General features: G+C 47.0%; 2 protein-coding genes across 13 annotated transcripts in view; one reads left to right on the top strand and one right to left on the bottom strand.

Annotated features, from left to right (window-relative positions):
• Positions 1-673: 673 nt before the first annotated feature.
• dclk2a (doublecortin-like kinase 2a) lies at positions 674-18,993 on the top strand. Of its 5 annotated transcripts, none has more exons than XM_019861886.1 (17): positions 674-1,440; positions 4,512-4,855; positions 10,230-10,332; positions 11,671-11,769; positions 11,847-11,897; positions 12,007-12,089; positions 12,521-12,602; positions 12,875-12,983; positions 13,916-13,973; positions 14,049-14,168; positions 14,829-14,975; positions 15,040-15,173; positions 15,660-15,737; positions 15,838-15,934; positions 16,022-16,117; positions 16,186-16,302; positions 17,429-18,993. In XM_019861886.1, the coding sequence occupies exons 1-17, from the start codon at positions 1,029-1,031 to the stop codon at positions 17,702-17,704; spliced, it is 2,406 nt and encodes an 801-aa protein (XP_019717445.1). In that variant the 5' UTR covers positions 674-1,028; the 3' UTR covers positions 17,705-18,993. The 5 variants fall into 5 exon arrangements, with proteins under 5 accessions (XP_019717445.1, XP_019717444.1, XP_019717443.1 ...); XM_019861885.1 differs by having other exon boundaries at positions 10,230-10,359; positions 16,022-16,102; XM_019861884.1 differs by having other exon boundaries at positions 10,230-10,359; positions 17,432-18,993.
• Positions 18,994-19,209: 216 nt separating this feature from the next.
• lrba (LPS-responsive vesicle trafficking, beach and anchor containing) overlaps positions 19,210-22,454 on the bottom strand; it is a 180,274-nt gene continuing 177,029 nt past the window's right edge. For all 8 annotated transcript variants that reach the window (XM_019861882.1, XM_019861874.1, XM_019861876.1 and 5 more), the window contains 2 exons: positions 21,138-21,289; positions 19,210-20,073 (listed from right to left, as the gene is read on the bottom strand). In XM_019861882.1, coding sequence (XP_019717441.1) covers positions 19,983-20,073; positions 21,138-21,289 — 243 coding nt within the window. In that variant the 3' untranslated portion in view covers positions 19,210-19,982. The remainder of the gene's footprint in view (positions 20,074-21,137; positions 21,290-22,454) is intronic.

The following is a 22,454-nucleotide window of genomic DNA, read 5'->3' as shown; positions in this document are numbered from 1 at the left end:
GCTGTATGGTGAATTTGTTCGTTTTTTTTTTTCAAATTAACGGTTTGAGTTAATTTTTCAAGAATAAATACATAATTTTACAGGCATAACATGTTAAGATTAAAAATGATGTTGAAAATAAAGTCAGAATGAGAATAACGTTTCATTGTTTTGAGGAAAGAAGTTGGACCTCCCATGCAAGGGAGAAAAACTCCACAAGGGTAATATTGGATTTGTATTTTTTTTTATTTATTAACAAGTTGCAGTATTTAGAAAAACGAAGTTAAAAAAAGTTCTATTTTTCAAAGAATGGAACCACAATTGTCCCAAGATAGTTGTACGATTTTAAGATAGTTAAAATGTTTCATATGTACATGTCACATTACATCGTGTTCAAAATATTCATGAAGAAATGTAATCTTAACATGTTAACGTTATATTTTACAAAAGTAAAACTTCATACGACAAGAATGTGTTAATACAACGATAAAGACATTTTTGAGAGAAAGTTGTTTCATAAAAACCACACACACACACACACACACACACACACACACACACACACACACAATCACAACGTAAAGGGGGTTTGATTCCCCCTTCCCCTTTAAAGAACCTCCACGGCTGTGTCCAAAAACGTGTACTGTACTGTAACCCCTTTAAAGAACCTCCACGGCTGTGTCCAAAAACTGTACTGTACTGTACTTCAGTCTCATCGGAAAAGGGCAGACATTAGGACCCTGAGACGTGAGTGCGGGTTGGGCTTCCGGGCTTCCCTCGCTCGCTCACGCGCTGTCCATCCATCCAACCATCCATTGATTCAATATATTTGACACATTTCACGCTCGCTGGCCGCAGACGAACCGCGGCAAGCTGATGGAACTCTTCTCGAACCTCTTTAAAGTTTCTTTGGACCAACTTCGTCGTCTTCAGGACAACTCAAACATGTCGAAGCAACTAACTCGAACCGCTTTTGGGCTCGTTTTGTAGCAACCTTTGGCTCTCCGATCGTCACCGAAAGTTGGTTTGGGTTTAAAACAGCGCACGACATGTCGCTGAGCAGGAGCATCGAATTCAAGCACTTTGAGGAGCGCGACAGCAAGCAGCATCGGATGCCGAGGGCTGCGGGCTTCCACGCCGCCGGCGCAGGGTCCTCCCGGGGCGCGGGACTGACGGCCAGCCCGGCTCACAGCGCTCACTGCAGCTTCTACCGGACTCGAACCCTGCAGTCGCTCACGTCGGAGAAGAAGGCCAGGAAAGTGCGCTTCTACCGAAACGGGGACAAGTACTTTAAGGGCCTGGTGTACGCGGTGTCGTCCGACCGCTTCCGCTCCATGGACGCGCTGCTCATGGAGCTGACGCGCTCGCTGTCGGACAACGTCAACCTGCCGCAGGGGGTCCGGACCCTGTACGCCCTGGACGGGGGCAGGAAGATCAGCAGCCTCGACGAGCTGGTGGAGGGTAAGGTGGTGAGATAAAAAAGCAAGGTTAAGCGTACAATTTGGGAGCCTTTTTTTTTCCCAAGTGTCCGTCTGGCCCAAAAGTCGAACACCTGGCCAAAGTGATGGAATCACCAGTCTCTGACGATGCTCACTCAGCTGTTTAAATGTGTGGAAAGAAAGTTGATCACAGACATGACACAAAAATTCAAGTCATTTCAAACGTCAACTTCTGGCTTCAAGAAACGCCATAAGAAAAAATTTAGTCGTCAGTTACACTTACTTGTTTAGACCGAGGGGGAAAAATATGCTCATTTTCGATATTGGGTATGTATCATCTTAGACCACCAGTGTCAAACTCAAGGCCCGGTGGCCAGATCTGGCCCGCCAGATCATTTCATGTGGCCCGGGAAAGCAAATCAAACATGTCAAGTTCTACCTTGATTGCTAAAATCTGGACCAAAATTTCAACTTCTCGTATGTAATAAATAAGAGAGATATTGTAAGCATTTTCTTGTTACCAAACCCTTCATTACAGTAACTTAAACAATCGTTGAATCAACCATTATTCTCGACTTCTTTAAATGCTTTCACAGTCATAATGGCCCTCCAAGGAAAACGGTCACTTCAACATGGCCCTCGGCAAAAATGAGTTTGACACCCCTACTTTCTGCAATAAGTTATCACCTGCATGTATACTGAATTCTGTGTTGATCAGTGAAAAAGGTCAGATGGGCACCGCTAAATTGCAAAGCCTTTTTGCCATCTAATGTGGGCGTCAACATTTGCTCACCATTTTGAGGGCTCGCCATGAAAAGGTGGCGCGAGGGCCCAGTCATTGCCGTTTACAGCTGCAATTGGTCGTAATTTGTTTGACTGTAAAATGTTATTCCCCAGTGCAATTCAACGTCAGTTCAGTAATTCCTCCATAACAAAGTTTTCGCCGACTTCACAGGCTCAACTCACTTTTTATGGTCGGGATGAAAGTAGTGAAACCTCTGGACTGCAATAAAACGAAAACAGAGCTTTAAAGATATCCAGAGAAGAGTTCAAATCAGCCGACGAGCTACCTCTTGCCATCTTTCCCACTGCGTGAATCGACATTTTCGCAGGGCTCAGCGGTTCGCTGCCATCGATTGAGGTCTGTCGACAGTTGGTTTTTTTTTTTTTGTGTGTGCAAATCCAACGGAGAGCAATTGACTCGCGACTGGATGGGATTACTGAGCCGGACGTTGCTGCTCCGGTGAAAAAAGGAGGGGTGATAGTGGTGGTAGAAATGTTTATATTAGCCAGCGTTGGCTTTCATGCATTCGCCTGGATGCTAAAGGGGCGGACGAGTGAAAAACGTACTCAAGTTGTCATCAAGGTCCCTCAATTGACAAGACCGACGAGCCCTCCGCTTCATTTTGATACTTTAGCTCTGGGCTCGGTTGTTATGGTAACGAAAGCCCGACTCAGCATTCGCCTGAGGGCGAACCAGCCCCCGTACCACCAAATGAGTTCAACAACTGAGACAAGTGTTGTCAATCTTATTCTTTTGTGTACTTGTGACAGAAGATCAGCAGAGACTATTTTTAAAGACAGTTTTAAATTGTGATTAAAAATGTATAGCGTGTCACCTTGAAAGGCTTCCTCTCTGCCTGCAGACTTTAGCAAATAGACCTGGGGGGGCAGGGGGGCTTTAACACTGGCACAATTTACTCTGTGTCAATCAAATTAGAGTCCATTTTTCGCCCCTTTCCATCTGTCACAGTCAATCAGGCGGGGTAGCGTTCCAAGCCAACTCTTGTGTAGTTCGTTCATGTTCACGGGTACAAGTCCGAGAACACCTTTGGCGCCTATGCAAGCTTTGAGCCTTTTTGTTGGACGCCCCAAGAAAATCGACTCCCGGGACTGCAGCCTGAAAATGTTCGGGTTGTCTCATCATCGCTGGCGGGCTGCTTTGACCGCATCTGTCGTCCGCAAGCGGACAGCAGACTTGTCTCCCGTGGGCGACTGGAGGTGGGCGGCACCTCCCTTTGCCGCACCTGAGATCCAGTCACCCCAAGAGAATAATCGTGTCACTGGTCCTTACACAGTTGCGAGACGATCCACCCCCCCTCCACCCCACCCCAATAGTTTAATGACAGCCGCATAAAAGTCCCCGGCCTCCTTCTGTGGCCTCGCTATATAATTAGCAAGCCGAATCAAGCCAAGTATCAAGGGAGACCTCGTCAAAACGGCCTTGTTACACCGAGAAGCTCCGTTTCGTTCCTCTTGACACACATTAGGAAACGTCAGCGTGGCCCTGGCACGTAGGTTTGAAAGGATTAGCCTGTGCGCCGCTCATCAACTGCTTCCCACATGCACATCGCCTGATCAGAGGCGGATTGATCAGCTGTGCTTAGTGGATCAAAATTCAAGCGCCGCAATCAGACCGATCCGCTGCCAGCCTCACACTTTGTGCTCGCTCTGAGGGGGAAATATTTGCGTGTCCACTCCCCGACTGGAATGCTGGCAGAAAATCTCGCCTTGGATGAAGGCCAGCGCAGCAGCTCAGCGGGCCAATGTTGAAAAGGCCGAGCCTGCCTTTTGTTGACGTGGTTCGATACTTGGCCTTCAAATGAGGAACGCGTCAGTGCCCGGGCGATCTCTTGATTTGAGGAGCTTTTGTTTGCTCATTAGATTTGCTCTCTGACAAAGTTTGTTAGCCCTTTCAATTTAAGACTGCGTATGGCCAATTCGGTCCGGATGGACATCCGATGGTCGCTCCACGGTCTCTTCTTGCTTTTACGACGCAAGCTCTAAGACAGGGGTCACCAACCTGGTGCCCGCATCTTTAAGATGATCAGAGCCTGAAAATTAAAATCATTAAGTATGCAAAATAACACATTCCTAATATTATTAAATGTAATTTGTACAAATGTTATTACAGACGTGTATCAATTTGATATCCCTTCACACAATCGGTACACACGAAGTAGCTCTCACTCTCAAAAAGGTTGGTGACCCCTGCCCTAAGAAATAGTGGCGTGTGTCAATCAAACAAACGTTCGTTGACGTTCTCTGTGGTCCCCGAACCAAATGTTCCACTGCCTTTCTCTTCCCCTCTAGGAGAAAGCTACGTGTGCGCCTCCAACGAGCCCTTCCGCCGCGTGGACTACGCCAAGAACGTCAACCCTAACTGGGCCGTGGGCAGCAAGACGGGCACGTCGCGCTCCCTGTCGTCGCTGGTGGCGCCCAGGGGCGAGCAGCAGCAGCAGCGCCAGCCCAAAGACTTCATCAAGCCCAAACTGGTGACGGTGGTGCGCAGCGGCGTCAAACCGCGCAAGGCCGTGCGCGTCCTGCTCAACAGGAAGACGGCGCACTCCTTTGAGCAGGTGCTCGCCGACATCACAGACGCCGTCAAGCTGGACTCGGGTGCCGTGAAGAGGCTCTACACGCTACAAGGCAAGCAAGTAAGTCTCTTTGTTGAATGCCCGATGGAGTGTTGAAGGGCTTCGTTTCCAATATGGCGCCAGGGGCAACGGTAGCCGCGGTTTGACAAGTGGACAGCTGGCAGCTTTGGAGCTTCTTTGTTGCCCTGGCAGAGTCAAACGAATCCCCTGCCTGGCCTGGCCTGGCCTGGCCTGGCAGCATGAGCATCGGTGTCAGCATTTTAAATTGGACCGGCAAATTGGTGCCGTTGATCAATCCAGCTTCTTTCATTTTAGGCAGCTGGCTAAAGTAAAACCTCTCATGAGCACTTTGAAGCAGTCATTCATGCCATCGTCACATCCCAGCTGAATTACTGCAATGCACTTTACGTTGGAGTCAAGTAATCCTCCATTAAGCATCTCCAGTTGGTCCAGAATGCCGCTTCTGCCAGTGTACACTGCCGGGGAAAAAAAAAATGATCCAACTAGTTTTCCATCAAAAACGAATTCACTCAAATGTTTGTCAGGTCAAACATGTCAAATCTGTCATGTTTGCCCATCGCCGTCTCACCCGCGTTTTGTCCACAGTGGCCTGAAACATGGCTGCCGCAGCAGCTGCGCACATACAGTCAACTTTGCCCTAAAACAAAAAAAAAACTCCCCGTTGTCTCCATGACATCAGAAATCAGCTTCATTTTCGATGATGCTTCACCCCAGAAGTCCAAGTAAGCCATTCGTGTGCAGCAGAATTAACGCAGCGTTCACAGATCATTCCCTCCATCGAGGTCAACTGCCCACATCGTTCTTCGTCAGAACCAGACTGACTTCGGGGCGCCCCTGTTGGTCGCGGCCGAGTAGCGCACTCCATTTTGAGCAGTTTGGGGATCCGGTGTAGACAGCGATTTATCAGCTGCAGCTGTGTCAGCGGTCTTAGTAATTAAAACGCATACAATCCCGTGCGCACGTAATTACATGTCGCAGTCACGTCGATGAGGCGCAAATGAAGACACGTTGGAGGCCTCCGTCGTGCGCGAGTCAAGTTCGCGCCCACCCCGTTCCAACTCGTCCCTCTTGTTCAATTGCTGCAACGCGTTCTTAAAATCTGATGAGGTGAGTGCTTGAGCACGTGCGACCACCCCACCCACCCATCCCTGAAAAAACAAACAACAACAGCAAAAAACTACTTACCGGTCTGTAATCAACATTTCATACGAAGTTAAATCGTCAATTCTTTTTCATTTTCACTCAACATTATCTCCTGGAGTCCAAAGGCCGCTTTTTATTTTCCTTGAAAGCCCTTTGCTTGCTCACTCAGCCAAGCCAATAAACACAGCGGACACAACACACCCTCTGAGGGCTGACGCCCCCCCAGCTGCAGCCTACCATCTGTTCCTCCTTCAAAAAAAAAAAAAAAAGGGGGGGGCCCAGCCACCCGCCCTGCAGACGCCATTGGAGTCCCACCAACTGCAGGCACACAAACAGTAGTGGGGTGTCGCACACGTGCCCGCATGATCCCCCCGCAATCTACTGGGGCTCCATGCCACCACCGGATAATTAGACCGATAAACTGGAAGGGAGCGCCCAAGCTCAGCTGTCAGGTGGCGTGCGTGCGTGCGTGCGCACAATGGTGCTCTCTCTTGACTTGTCCTCTTCAGACTGAATGTTCATTCTCGCCGCTTATCAGCCGCCGCTTTGAAGACAGAATCTCATTTTTACGTTGTTGAACTTCACCAAGAGCTCATCATACAATCAACCTCACCTCTCTCGCGGGTTCAAAGGTCGCGGTCCCGATATTTTTTTTCTTTTTCTTTCTTTTTTTTTTGTGATCACACTCTCCTTGATATTTTTGTGTACTTCCACCTTTTCGCACGGAACCGTTTTAGCACCCACCAAGTCCACTTCTATCCCAAAGGTCTCAGTATCTGCAACTCGGAAGGTAAACAACTCGGCAGGGAGAGGAAACGGGCCCTAGCGCAGATAATTGGAACATCTGCTCTTAAAGAGCTTCTCCCTCTTTTTTTTTTTTTTTTTTGGATACGTGCCGCCTGTTGTCGATTGTATCGCCTCAGACTAACGTGGGACTCATACAGATCCTGTTTGTTGGTCAAAAGTTCAGTGGCCCCAAACCCCCCGCCCCCGCCCGTTTATCGGGTCACACGAGTATCGCAACTTGGGACCGCTTTGTTTTGTCTTAAAGACGTTTTGCCTCTCATCCGTGTCGGCTTCATCAATTTATGTCGCCAAGGCTTGGATTGGTTTTCACCCGCCTAGTTTGCTGCGGGTTTTATGACACCAAATGAAGCTTGGTTAGGACTGCTGATTGAAAAGGGCATCGGTTTGTTGGAAGCAGCCATTTTGGAGGAGATATCTGCGAAAAAATGGGCCTGGAAAGATAGGGGGAAAAAAATGACCCCATGACACCGTTTTAGATTAATTTCAGCGCTCATACTTTGATGAAATCCTTCGAAGAAGTTCGTCCAAATGAGCCCCAATAGGAAGGCTGTTTAAAATTTGGATTTATTTATTTTTGCCTACGCCATTGAATTTGTTAACTTTTTTGAACTTGACTGGTGTTAATATGAAGCCTCACGTTGTCTCTGATCGGGTGATCAACCGAGCAACAGCAAATAAAGGCCATTTTATGGCTCTCAGCAACATTGCGGATCAAAGACACGACCGATTTTGGCTTATCTCCACCTTGAACGACTGTGGCATCATCTTCCATGCTGCCTTGCTGGCCCCGATTCTCCAAAGCAGCCCTCGTCAAAAGGTTTCACCGACGATCAGGTTCGTCATCGGGGGGCAACGTGCCACGGCGGCAGCGGCCTCAGACAGATTGGCGCGGTCAGCGTCGCACGGGGATGCCATCTGATAGTTTTCAGGGCCAAGTGTGGATTAAAGCGCCAGCATTTAGGTCATCGGAGGAGAAATTTGCTTTGTCCCGACCGCACGTCACGCTGGAAGTTATCGAGCATTTTCGAACCGCTGCTAAAAGTTTGCGAGGCTAAATCATTGACTTTCCCACACTCCAAATAGTTGCAAAAAGTCCAGCAGACAACAGAGAGACAGTTTTGTTTTGTTTTGGGGGTTGGTTGGGTTGTGTGTAGAAAGCCTGAAGGCTGGGGGCGGGGCGGGGCAAGAATGGGGACGGCGTCTATTGTGTTCCATTGTATGATGTCATCAGCCTCTCAAACGCTCTTTTCAGGTCCAGTCGGCATCACGTTGGGGGAGCGGAACCCCCGCCACTCGGCTGTGTTATTACTGTTGTCCGACAACTGCCTCTCGGCAGGTCGGAAAGACAAAAGTGGGGATTTTTTTTTTTTTTTTTGTGCAGCTCGCCAAACGTGAAGGGCAAGGAATGTCGATTGGTAGCAGGTCTTGCGGAAACTTTTGTGGTGGCTTTTGGAGCAGCGGTGAGCCGCGTTTTTGGAGCCTCCAAGCGAGGACGGAACCGCCTTCATTCGACCTTTTCGTAGCGCCGATTCTATCAGCTCTGCTCAATGACGCAAAACCACAAAACTGTTTCAGCGCACAGTTCGGAATCAGTCTCGAAGAACGTGACAACAGAAAAAAAAAACCCCAACAAAAACCAGGCCACCAAATGGCTTGAAATCCTACCAAGTGGCAAAGAGCCCACCCAGATTTGTTTCCGTCCCCCCATCACGTGCCTCGTTGTCTTCCTGCCCTGCCATTGCGGCCACGCGCGGCTCAACGAGCTTTGCGCTTGAGTTGTTGCGACAAGGCGTCATTCCCAACGACGTTCCAACCTTTCTGGCGGCGTGATGGTTAATCCCGGCTGACAAAGATGGCCTCCTTTTTTTTTTTTGACCCCTTTCCAACCTCCAACTGTCCTCTCCAATGCGCGCGCCGATGCGCTCGTCTCTCGTTGGCCGCCGAGGCGAATGATCCGAGATGTCGGGTCTCGCTCCCCGTTTGGCGATCAGTTTGCCCACCGTGTGCAATCCGTCGGTCATGTCCTCAATTTTGGTGTTTGGGTGCGTGTTTGGTTTCGTCGGCCGGGAGGAACCGAAGATTTGACCTCATTGTGGCATCCGTCGTGCCTCGCGCGAGGGGCGGGGCGACGTTTCCACGCCAGTCGTCCTTCGGCGGTCATCGCCCCTCGCGGCACCGTGCCGATCACCCCCGATGCCGCAATAGCCACGCCGTGACTGTTGAGGCCGCCGCCCCTGCAGGCGTCGGTTGCCACGGCAACCGTAACATTCGTCTCCCCGGTGTGGTGCTCAGCTGGCGAATTCCAACAACAAAATCACGCTACCCGGCTTAAGGATGTCAAACATGTTGTGGTTTGCGGCGCTTGCGCTTAAAAGCGGATCCCACGGGTGGACGGAAGCAGACACGCCGGACCCTCTTTTTGTTCAGTCAATGTGCTTCAGTCCCGTTTAGTAGCACCGATGACTGCGCCTGCTGCCCACCTGAGCTATTTTCGGCTGTTCTCTCCCGCCGCTCCTTTCTAGGTGGCGTTTGCTTTTTCGGGACACCTCGCACCCACACTGCACGCAGCAACATGCGATTATGAAGATGACGTGGTTACCAACATGCGGAGGCGATCATTGAACTCATCTTTTGCAGTTTCTCCCTTCCCACTGTTTACATGTACAACAGCAGCGGAGGGACGCATTTGGATGCTTGGTATTTCTTCTCTGTTCTCACCCGGGTTGGAATAGTTTTGGATTTTTCATGACGCTGCCATTTTTATTTTGTTTTGACTTTTTTTTTTTTTTTTTTCAGTTTACATTAGTTTTTAAAACATGCCTGTTTGTTATGAACTTTAGATTTTTTTTTCCCAGACTTGCTTCATTTTCTTTTCCTTTTTATTAGTTTTAGTCTTAGTTTTATTTAAACATGGAATATTTGTTGAGTGCAAGATTTAAAAAAATATATGTTTTACTAAAACTTTGACATCCTTTCTTCTCTACGGATGGACGGCAATATCAAAATACATCCGTTTAAAATGAACCTTGAAAGCTCATGTGTGATATTAATTCACAAAGGAGGCTTTTGAGAATCATTATAGTTAGTTTTTATCATCAGAAGATGTAGTTTCAGTTCATTCTTGTTTTTTTTTTCCTGTTAATATTTAATTTTCACTCACTAAAATAACCTTTTTTTTTTTTTCCCCCACTTCGACCAGCAAAAATAAGTCGCCCGTCGACAATGGAGCGACCCAAAAATTACCTGATTTCACCTGCCGGTCCACGCACACATGCTCCCCGCCCATTAAAAAAAAAAAAAAAAAATCTATATATATATTGAGGTAGCCATTTTGGAGGGGCCAATTCCATGAAGAAGCAGCCAAGAAATTTCAGAGTCACCAAAATCCCATCAACATGAAATTGCTCGACCGTCTTTATCATAAAACAAGATGCACCAAAAATTCGGCGCGCTTTTGTTCCAGATCACGTGCTTGCAGGATTTCTTCGGCGACGACGACGTGTTCATCGCGTGCGGCCCGGAGAAGTACCGCTACGCCCACGACGACTTTGCGTTGGATCACAGCGGTAAGGCTTCCGCAGCCTTTGTGACGGGTAGGCCCCCTCCCGACTAACTGCGCACGCGTCCGTCTGTCGTCGTGGTTTGGTGTCGTGTTATTGCAGGTGTTGTCCACTGTCGCCTTTCTCCTCTCACTCGTGCTCGCGAACTTCTTTGGTGCTTTGGACCACAGAGCGTGTCGTGGGTGTGTATGTACTGTATGCGGTGGGTGTTTCCCTTCTTTGTTTTTTGCGGCGGAGTTTTGTTTTTGTAAGGCTCCGCTTTTGATTGGTGCAAAGAGAGAGAGAGGTATTGATTTAAGTTCGTTCATTGATTGGTTGACGAGGGGTCAGGAACGGGAAGTGTGGCCAATGCGAAGCACCCTCGAGGGAAGGAATCAAAAGTTTATTTCGGTCCAAAGCGTTGACATCCTGTTGCACCTTTTTTTTTTTTGTTCCCTGCAGTTTTATCAGCCGAACAAACGACGCAAGACGCTTCCCGATCCAATCCAAGACAATGCCGTGTTCACTGATGTCATGTCAACAGCTAATACAGTTGAGAGTAGGGCTTGAACAATGCTGGAAAATAATCAAATTACGATTTTTTTTTTTTTTTCGTCAGTATTGTGATAGTGGACAGCCAATCGTGTTATCGGGTTATCATCATTGGTGCATGAAAGGGTTAATTAGCGATGATTTGATTTGATTTTTTAAGGTCCTCTTCCGAAGCAAAATGAACCTGCATTACAATAAACGATATCTGATTTAAAAAAATTTTTTTTTTTCGTTTTTAAATGCATAAATGTGTCGGTTAGGCTTATGCTGAAATAAAGGCAAAGAGTTTATTTACGAAACACTTTGCAGTCCTGACCCGCCAACACCAGCACTGACATTGGTCGTCAAATTCTCTTTTATTTTTATGAACATCCAAGACAATTTGGAGTCTTCAACCAGCCACCGTGAATCATTTCAAGCTTTAAACAAAACCAACGCACTTGTTTTGTTAAAAGACACTTCACATTAGCCTCTCTCTGTCCATGACGTATTTGCATCAAACTGTCATCTGCCAAAGGGACAATCGATGAAAACGAACATTTGAGCTCATTTCTGTATATTTACGTTCTGTAAGAAATGTGGAGAAACATACTTTAGAAAAAAAATAAAGAAATTGAACGCGGAAATCGACACTTAAAGTCTTCCATGAACCTAAAGTACAATTTCATCACAAATGAGTGAACATCACTTCACGCTTCCGTATCGTCGTGGCATCGTGACGATGTGCCGTCGTGCGGTCGACTCTCAGTCTTTGTAGGCCTTCTTTGACCATCGCGACAACATTTCCATTGATCTTGTCTCAACGTTTGGCAGAGTGCAAAGTGCTGAAGTCGTCACACGGTCGTTCGGTCACCACCAACCGGACGAGCAAGAGTCCTGGACCTTCGCGACGCAGCAAGTCTCCTGGCGGAGGTAAACCACAACGTGGCGCTCTTCCAGGCTGTTCTCCCGTCTTGTCTTATTCTCCAAATCCACATCTTGGCTTTTAGCGAGGCGTGCAACCCGCTACTCCACCGCTCAGTGTCCTTCTAAATCTCCGGGTGAGTTTAGGACATGCAACGCATGCTAACCCCGAGCCTTTTTTTTGTTGTTTTGTTTTAATATACACAAAGACGCGATAGCACAAGCGTTATATCTTTCTCCACGCAGTAAACGGTCACGTCGCCACGTCGAGGTCCGCCAAGTCGTCCACGCCGTCGCCCACCAGCCCGCAAAGCCTCCCCGCTCTCAAGGTAGGCGATGCGTAGCTCAGAGGCAGGCCCGCGATGCTCTTGACCTACTTCAAAATCAATTCTGTATCGCGGCTGGCATGTTGGGAGTATTTCCTGGCGCGTGGAAATGTTAATCTGCTTTATCGCCGGATTATTGATGCTTGCAGACGACACAGAGTCTAGATTGAGACGGCTGATGCAGCCAATTGGCAAAGGCGCACGCCCCCTTCGTAGGCCGAGTCGAGAATTAGCGACGGATTTTAGGATTCGGTGACATGGAAGCTGCCGACTTCACATCAACCCAAGTCCCTCAATGTGGTCTTAAAAGCACACGCATGAAAGACGCAATGGGTTAGATAAGACAGGCGGGTTCCTGTTGCCACGGTGATTACAGCATCGATTTGATTTGAAGGCCAACTGTGATGATATTTGTTCCTTTGGGACTTCCGTAGACGGCTCCTTCACATCACAGCTCCAATTCAAACGTCAGCGGCTCGCTCAACGACCACCAGGGGGAGACAACCAGTCCAGAGGGTACGCCCCGGTCTCCTTTCCTCGTTCTCGTCCGCTCCCGTTTCCTTGTCGCCTTTTGGCTCGGTCTTCTCATTTCTCCTTTTCGCTTCCCGCCATCTTTCATCATCTTGCTTCCTCTCTCTTTCCAGATCGCATGCTCTACCCTCCTTCCCGTTCTCATCTTTTCCTTTCCGTTACGTTCTTCTTCTCATCCGCAACAATGCGGACTGGCCATCCTGTCCAAAAGAACCCGTGTGACCGTCGTCTGTTGATACTGTGCTTCAATTCTACAGTTAACGGTCACCATAGCGACCAGACCTCCTCCGTCGTCCTGGAGAAATACGTCATCGGGAAAGTCATCGGAGACGGCAACTTTGCTGTGGTGAGAGAGTGCGTCGAGAGGTATGTTCACCTCGATGAGCCTGTTGGTACAGTGGTAAGCACCATAAGTAGCGCAAAAAACAAAACAAAACAAAAACGCAGTGACCCAGCCCATCCAATGTTTATTTAACTCAGACCTAAACGTAAACAATGTATTTGCAAGAATAGGTTATCGTTATAGTTTCGAAGATAATTACGTAAAACCTGAGATTCATGACCTTAAAATGTGAAATTTGTCACATTAAAACGTCATATTTACAGTCCCCCCCATCTAATTTATTTCATTGCTTGACTGCAGTGCCAACTTTACACCAATAGAGGGAGCTAATTAACTGAAACTGCAAGACTGTTTGTTACGTTACAGACTAAGTATGTTGTCTGGAAATGTCTACGTAGAAAAAAAAAATGTGCCAAAATATTTTATCAACATTTTGGAGGAGCATATATTTTCCTCCCCACCCCGACAAAGATCCACGGCTTAGAGGGTTCAAAAACCGAAACTACCGATGCCACCCGCTAACGTTTGAATGGTGTCTTCAATTATATGTTAGCATTAAGCTAAATGGATTGTCGTGAGACGCAACTTATGTCGTTGCTTCAATTCCAAAAACGTGTAGTTGTCTTTGTTTCGGCTTTCATTGAACAGCAAACTTCCAAACAGCTTGAAGCCTCTTTGTTGACGACATGTTCACTGTTTGCCAAACTGCCGACTTTTGTGGAGTGAGCGCCGCCACTGTATCGCATAAACAACCTCGCAGCAGCATTCACTTATTGTAGCGTTTTTTTTTTTTTTTTGCCAGTGAATTCCTCCTTTAAGGGTCCATTAATTTCTCCGAGCTCTTTGCTAATTCTTCTCTCGCTCCATTAACTTTGTCTTTGCTCCCCGCTGAGCTCTTCAAATGCTTTTCTTTTTACGGTTATGGCTGCCGTCTAATTGCGGCGTGTCTGCTCAGGGCCACGGGAAGAGAGTTTGCCCTGAAAATCATCGACAAGGCCAAGTGCCGCGACAAGGTAGCTGTTAATGGGTTTTTTTTTCTTTCTTTATTCATTCCTGATCCTGTTTTTAATCCGAGTGTGTTTTGGCAGGAGCACCTGATCGAGAATGAGGTGTCCGTGCTGAGGCGGGTGAAGCACCCCAACATCATCATGCTGGTGGAGGAGGTGGACACGCCCTCGCAGTTGTGTCTCGTCATGGAGCTGGTCAAGGTACACGTTTGACGCACACTGTTGATTTATGTTCAATACAGAGCAGTGACTGCGTCGCCTAAGTATCCACAGTTCGTTTTATGAATGAACTTATCCGCCATTCTTTGCTAAAAAGCAGAAGCAATGCAACTGTTACTTTGGCGCCCTCTGGTGGAATCTTGGTGGTGGTGTTCGTTTGAATTGATTGCTTTTGTTTGTTTTTTTCCAATCCGCGGCCTGTTTTGTCGTCTTCCAATGCACCTCGGGCACCATCAAAAGTGAAATTCAAAGACGTACCTACGGCTGGCATGTTATTTAGGCTCGTGATAGATGCTAACACGACGGATGAGCCTCATGTGCTAGCTGCTTGGTTTGTTTGAAAATTGACTGAATCCTGTCCTCTATGTAACATGCGCTCATGATTGTGTACATGTTAGCTGCATGGTGTTGATGCTTTCTGATCTCTCTCAGCTTGTGGTATAGATGTGCAATTACTGGCCCCTTATACTTGAAAATAATCACAGACCTTTTGTCCTTCCATTTGATCGTGTGTGCCCAAAAAATGGATCAATTTTTCCCTCTTGACTCTTTGGTGGTTCGCGACTAGTCAACGCCACTCTGTCAACGTCATTGTGGAGTGATCAAGTTGATAAATTGGTGAGTTACCGGCGTGCTTTGCAGGGCGGCGACTTATTCGACGCCATCACGTCGTCCGCCAAATACACGGAGAGGAGCGCCGGCGTCATGGTGCGCAACTTGGCCGCCGCCTTGCGTTACCTTCACGACATGAACATCGTCCACAGAGACATCAAGCCGGAAAACCTACTGGTCAGTTTTTGATTTTGGCTCAGCCCGCATCGGCGCGCCGTCACCGATGCCGTGTACCCGGCAGGTGTTGGAAAATCCCGACGGCACCAAGTCGCTCAAGCTCGGCGACTTTGGCCTGGCGACGGTGGCGGAAGGACCTTTGTACACCGTGTGCGGAACGCCCACGTACGTGGCGCCGGAAATCATTACGGAGTCGGGGTGAGGCGCTTCGTCTTGTCGTCGCGTTCGTCCATTTGCAAAGAAATATAGTTGCGGTACTTTCAATTGCTGAAATGAATCGAAATGAGCATTTTAACAGTGCAAAAAGATTACGTGCATATCTTTGCTTACTTAAAAGTTAAATACAACTGAATGACACTGAACACATGTAATATACCGAATGTCTTAAAAAATGGTTGAAGCCACTCTAACATCAGGACGTTTGAGCATTTAATTCAGTTGTTCTTTTCATACCGCTAGTGGTAGTTATACCACGCTTTGAGAATCACTGTCGTCGAGGACAAATAGAAAAATAATACATGCCTGTGAGTCGTGCTTCATTGTCTGTCTAAATGTGTTGCTCAACCGGTTGTGTTCGTTTCTAAAACCGCAAATGTCATCGCCAGCTGTTCGGATGTCAATGCCACTTTGTATTGTTTGTTCGCGTCACGCGAACAATTCAAAACACCGCGCGTTGCTCCGCAGTTACGGCGTCAAGGTGGACATCTGGGCCGCGGGCGTCATCGCATACGTCCTGCTGTGTGGCTTCCCTCCATTTCGAAGGTGCGTCCCGACGGGACGAGAATTCACAAATTAACCACTTCCACATTTGACTGTGCGATTGCGTTCGTGTTCACGACCGCCTCTGCTCGGCGCGTTTCAGTGAGAGCAACCAGCAGGAGGAGCTGTTTGAGCAAATTCTACTGGGCCGGGTGGACTATCCCAGTCCTTACTGGGACGACATCAGCGACTCCGCCAAGGTTGGGCTCATCTAACGATGTGCACCTTTTCACGAGAGCCGCATCGACACATTTGGAATTGCGTTTGTGCACCGTGTCCCACCGCAGGAGCTGATTGGCAAGATGCTGCTGGTCAACGCGGAGGCTCGCTACTCGGCGCGGGACGTCCAGGCGCACCCTTGGGTGACGGTATCTCACTCGCTCGTAGGGCCGCACGCACGTTCGTTGGGCGCACGAAGTGCCCGCCGTGCTCACGCGGCGCCGCTTTTCAGGAGGACGTCAACAAGGCCGAGAATAACATGAAGGCCGAGGTGGCGGGGAAGCTGAGGACGCACTTCGGCTCGACGGCCAAGCAAGGCGACGCCACGGCGGCCGTCTCGCTCATTATGGTAAGAGAACATCGCAAAGCGTTTCAAGGCCCAAGTCGACCCAACGTTCAAAATTAGGCCGTTTGCGGGCACGTAGGAAGCCGACGGCCATGCAACATGCAAACGCCTCGCCGGGAAGGTCACCAAAGGGATTAAGTCAGAATTTGTAGTTCATATTTGTTGGAAATGGACATGAGAGTTCATGTCGTCCTGCCGCTAAAACCTCCCAAAACACGTCTGCTGGGATTTTCAGAGGCCGGCTTCCGGACGTCACACTTGACTTCCTGCCATCGTCTCCTGTTCTTCTTCATCGTCACACTCGCGCTTGTCTTTCAAATGTTGCTCCTTCTGCTGTGTGAAATGAGCTCTTGACTAAAATATATTCAAGAAAGAAAGAAAAGCGTCCCACCCGCTCCACTTTTTCCTCACTGTAACGGAGCTCTGATGCCATCTAGTGGAGAAAGAGAAAAGCTGTGATCGAGTTATTTTTAGCCTGACAATGTTCTTTTCGTGGCAGCCTGGTGGCCGACTGGTTCGTGCGTTGACGTCACAGTGAAGAGGTTGTGGGTTCCATTCTGGCTCCGGCCTTCCCTGTGCGGAGTTTGCGTGTTCTCACCGTGCCCGCGTAGGTTTTGTCCATTCTTTCTGAAAACGTGCTTGGCAGATTGATGGAACATTTTGAAAATTGTCCCTCGTCATGCATGAGTGGGCACAGATAGTCATTTGTCTATGCGTGCACCATGACTGGCTGGCAACCAGGTTCGGGTGTCCCCCCCCCGCCTACTGCCCGAAGACGGCTGGGATAAACTCCAGCGTGCCTCTTGAGGATAAGCTGATTGAGAAAACGGTTGGATGTTGTTTTGGCCCCTGAAAAACAGCTCAGTTTTTTGTGCTGACCGTCTGGGACCAAATGGCAATGAAAACGTTGTAACCCCTTTTGCCCGTTTGAAATAACTGTTGCTTGCTCTTAAAATATACATATCTAAAAACTACAACAAAATCACATACACGCACCATGAAAGGCATGGAATAGATTGCATCTAATATAACCATTTTGAAAAGTAGACTTTGGTGGCTCCAACCAAGAGAAGCTTCTTGCAATTCGCTGAAACCTTAACTGGGACTTTTTCCTCATCTCTCGTACCAGAAGACGGCCCTTGATAAGGAGACCCTCCAGCTCGCCGCCCAGCCGCCGCCATCACCGGACCCCCCCAAATCCCCGGACGCTTCTCCAAGTGCCCCGACTTCTTCGTCGTCGCCGACGACCCCCGACTGTCCCGTCAAGCACGTGGTCTTCCTGCCGCTCTCGTTCCCCTCGCCGCCGTCCACGCCGCCCTTATCCTCCGCCTCGCCCCCGTCGCCGCCCGGCTTCGGCGCCATCGAGGGGACGGGGGTCGCCCAGGAGCTCATGGAGGGGGTTTGAAACACGACATGGCAAGGTCTGACACTGAGCCAAACGAGACTTGTTTGTATTTATTGAGGAAGGACTCAAGTGGAGTGAATGTTGCTTTTATCAGTCTTGTCAAGCAGAATTCATTTTAATTGACGACACATTTCAGATTGTGCTTTGGAATTGCGAGACTGTGCATTTGTACTGACTGTACATTGCCTCGCTTCAGTCAGACAACCGCATACCCAAATCGATGATGTCATAGGATTTATTTAGACTCTTAACTATTGACTTGAAGAAGTGGAATTTATTTTTTCATAAATCAGCAGTAATTTACCGCTTACAATAAATAAATAAAATTATCTCCCATTTATTTTGCAGTATTGTATGCGGAAATTTAAGGGACTATTTTTTTTTCATAATTCCATTTTGAAATACGGCTGGAACCAAATCCTGAATACTTTATTCATAATTTCGTTAGTACCCCGATTGGCCACAAGAGGGCAACAAGCGTCTTTCTCCACTCACACACTTCAGTCTCCTCGTCGAACCAAACTATTGGCCAATGACCCGAACTCCTATTTCATCACATTCTGACAACTTCTTCACAACCGCCTCACATTTTATTTCCAAGCACAAAGAGAAACCTATATTAGCGTTTTGCTTTACTGTGAATCACTGAACTTATTTTTAGCTGTATAATTAAATACAATGCATCTTTAGTGATATCGCGCCGTCACAATAGCTGCAGCCGTAACAAAGCGCTTTACGGGACATTTAACAGAAAATAACGATATAAGTCCAGTGTTGTTTCTGAGAACTGCTCCTCGCCTGCCTCGCAAGGTCAAAAATGTGCTGGATGAATTGAGACGCGCTTGCAGATTTAGCTTTTCCTTGAAAGACTATTTAGCCGTACTGTTTCTGACAACTGCTTCATATCTGTGTTGAATTGAACCCACACAGTCAAGTATTTACTATGAACGGAAATATGCGGTCAGATTTTGATGTCCCCCGTTTCCCTGAACTATTTATTAGTATGAGCACTGTTTCACGGAAAAATTTAGCTTTTACTGTGAATCACTGAACACAAACTCGTTGCATTGTTCTTCACTGAATCATTTCGCCACGTCAAAACATTTTATGAGAATTGCTTCGCATCTGTGTTACGTTTTTTTCTGTATAAAGTGAAATGCATTTGCAGGTTTGTTTTTTGTTTAATTGCAAAACCAAAATTCTGATGTATAATTCATATTTTACACCCGTGTGAAATATTTCTTCACCGACTCAAAAATGACTACACATTGCAATTTTGTGGATAAACATTTTTGGAGAACCGCTTCACACCTGTGTTGCATTTTTTTTTTCCAAAACAAAACATGGACAGTGTAAAGCGTAAGGCTTCCCTGTGAATGCCGAAACTAGTATTTTGCACTTTTTGACAAGTGCTTCACACCCGTGTTGCATTTAAAAAAAAAAAAAAACCTTGGGGGAATGTCTCCATTTTTGGATGTTTGGCAAGTCACCAGTCAGGCCATAAATTGACGTTAGAAAATTCCATTTATTTGTCAGAATCCTACACGTGCGCGCACGCACACACACACACACACACACACACACACAACACAAGAGGGAGGAAAAAACCCATCAGATGTCAGTTTAACGATGTAATTCTCGTGATGACTGGTTGGATGTAGTCACGTGACACGGTAAAGCGAGAAAACCTTCCTCTTACCTCGCTAATGTTAGCCGGTGAACTTTTTTCACGTCGTTTCTCGATTGCTCAGTCATTTATGCAACAACAACAAAAAAAGTAAGCCAATGATGCGCAGATGAACATTTTTAAATACGGAAGATAACAGTGAAAGTGTATATATCTATATACTGATATAGATTTATATACATATTTGTATAAAGCCCCTTCGATTAGCAACTAGTGAAAATGTTGCAACTTCATCAACCCCAAACACGCACACACAAAGTACAACATTCACCCTAAAGTACGCGGGAAATATTTGCATTGTTACGTGTGATACGAAAAGAGGAAAATAGACTCTTACAGCTAAAAATAGATTTGTTTTTAAACCACATGATAACCAAGCGCAACCCCTCACACCCCCCCACAGAAAAAAAAATTCTTCATTGTCATCTAGAAAATATATAATATGTATATATATATATCAGTTTCTTCTGTGGCGGTTTTGAAAAATAACTTCTTGCTGGGATACATTCAGCATCGACTCCGCACGGCGCCGCTGACAGGGTGATGTTTGCGTCACGCGTGTGATGCGGTTTTGGTTGGTTGGGTTTGGGGTCAGTACCTGGTCTGGTACTCATGGTGCCACCTGTTGAAGTCGTTGTAGAAAAGCACGATGCTGCCCGACGCCATGCCCGTGATGATGCACCTGCATCACATCAACCACACGGGCAGTTATTTTATTTCTGGAATCATTCCCGCAACACCTATGTATTTATTTCGTTAGTTACCGTATTTTCGACACTAAAAGGCGCACTGGATTATGAGGCGCACCTTCAAAGAATGGCCTAGATTGTAATTTTTTTCATATACTGGACGCACCGCATTACAAGACGCAATCTACAATGCACCCACTAGATGGAGCTACGCTCAAGGAAATGCAAACAGAACGATCGGATGTCAGTAAAACGTATTCAATAAAGCAGCGACACAGTTCACTTAACCAACAGCAAGTTATAACATTGACTCGTAAACGTTGAACTCTCTCGCCACTGCTCTATGTCCGTGTTCAACTGCGTAACCGATCGCCTTAAGTTTGAACTCTGCGTTGTCAGCATGTCTCGAGCAAGGAGCCGTTTTGGGGTCGACATATTACCGTAATGACCATACACAAGGCGCATCGGATTTTAAGGCGTGCTGTGAGCTTTTAAGAAAATGGAAGGCTTTTCGGTGCGCCTTTTAGTGTGGAAAATACGCTAGTTAGTTAGTTATGTGTAATGCTAAAGAACTGTTTTTATTTATTTAGTAATGGATTAACTTTTGTTCAGGTACATTTTAAATGGAACTTTCAGCAGTTGGTGAAGTGAGGTGATGACTACGTGGACTGGGTCGATCTAGCTTTTGTTTTTTGTTTTTTTTGTGGCCGATGCCGATTTTTGGCAGAGGAAAATTCCGAGAAGTGATTAATCAGCCGATTAATCTAATAGCGAATGGGTAAAATAACTATATTTTTTGCGCCCTTAACACAACAATAAAGATATGAATCGCAGGAAGGGCGTTTGATTGCTGTATAACACTTTGTCGTGTGCTATTCATTTAACAGACAAAAATTGGCAGATTTTTTTTTTTTTTTGCCAATTCGTCATCTTGTGATAGTGTGATCATATGTGTGAAAAAAATCAATTATGATGATTTTATCAGAAAGCAGATAAAATCGGTCAGGCACTCATGGCGACCGGGAGTGTTTTGGTGAAGCGGCTGCAGTTTGCTGACCTTTGGTCATGTGACATGGCCATGGAGCGGATGCCGGCATCGCAGCCCGGGTAGGCAAACAGCGGCTTGAGGTCGTGCACCCGAAGGACGGAGATGACGCCGCCGTCGCCGCCCGTCAGCAGATACTGACCGTCGCGACTCAGAAGCATCGCCTGCCGATGGGGAAACACAAACACCTTGAAGAGGCACGCCATCTTATGTTGCTCAGAAAATTGAAGCTTCCCCTGCCCCCTCTTCATAATATCATCTTTTCACTTTCAGATTTTTTTTTTCCACCAAGGTATAAAAACACATGTTGCACGTTAAAAACGTTATCATAATGTTGTGAAGATATTCTTTCAATTAGATGACAACTTTTCTTGTATCACTTTTTTTTGTCAAAACGTTTTTCAGATCATTGCGGAATTCTCACCAAAATCACTCCCAATTTTTCCTGAAAACATGATGAAAAAAAATGGTCATATTCTTTGTAAGGTTTTTAATGAAATAATTTTAACCCATTTTTCTTGGGGATAAAAAAATGTTCTCCCAAAAGGTTATTTTACCTCAATATTGCAGCTTAACGAACGTTCTTAAATTGACATTTTTAGACGTGTGCTTTTCATATGTTGCGACTTTCTTGTCCTCACAATACTACAGCGTGACTGTAAAGGTTGCATTTTCTTGGAACAAATTAAAAAGACAGCTCTCACAAAATCCCTCATGTGCTTTCAAGTGCAATTCTGAAGTCATTTGCCCTTTTTTGGACCAGGATTTATTTTTTATTTTATTTTTTTAAGGGCCAAATAAGAATCTAGACGGCATCTGTGTTTCCGATTTAAAAGAACCTCGTAAAATAAGTCTAAAATATGGATGCAACATGGTCCTCCCGCCAGCGCGTCGCCGCAACGACGTGTTCCCCCGCTGCGAGGCTGACATTTACTCGGCTTTTCCCGCTCGCCTCCGCAACACGCGGCCGAGAAGCACACAAATCACCGATCGCCGCCGCCGGCTTACGGATGACATCGCGCGTTTCTTTCCTCGCAGGTGGCGTGGTCATGACCGAGGGGGGGGGGGGGGGCGACACGTGTGTTCAATCAAAATCACATTAAAGGCAAAAGTGAAACTTAAACCGTCGGTTTGGAGGAATCCGTGCGAGTCACAAATGACGGCGGCCTAAATCAGAGCGGGTTGTGTTTGTGTGTCGTTTTCCAAGCGCGGGATCGGGAGTTCTGGTTTCCATCACGCGCGGGCTTAATTGGCGTGCGGCGACGCCATCCGACGTGGCTGCCGCGACTGGAGCATGACTGAGTGCGAGGAAAATGATGACCGTCGATG

Source organism: Hippocampus comes, unplaced genomic scaffold (assembly GCF_001891065.2).
Source record: "Hippocampus comes isolate QL1 unplaced genomic scaffold, H_comes_QL1_v1.1 scaffold7, whole genome shotgun sequence".
NCBI lineage: Eukaryota > Metazoa > Chordata > Actinopteri > Syngnathiformes > Syngnathidae > Hippocampus > Hippocampus comes.
This window is presented reverse-complemented; position numbering and strand designations above follow the sequence as displayed.

Excerpts from the sequence above, each read along its gene's own strand:
- dclk2a (XM_019861883.1), top strand. The coding sequence starts at position 1,029 with ATGTCGCTGAGCAGGAGCATCGAATTCAAGCACTTTGAGGAGCGCGAC. Across the intron at positions 10,360-11,670 it reads TTCCGCAGCCTTTGTGACGG|AGTGCAAAGTGCTGAAGTCG; the intron begins GTAGGCCCCCTC and ends AACGTTTGGCAG. Across the intron at positions 12,984-13,915 it reads GTGAGAGAGTGCGTCGAGAG|GGCCACGGGAAGAGAGTTTG; the intron begins GTATGTTCACCT and ends GTGTCTGCTCAG.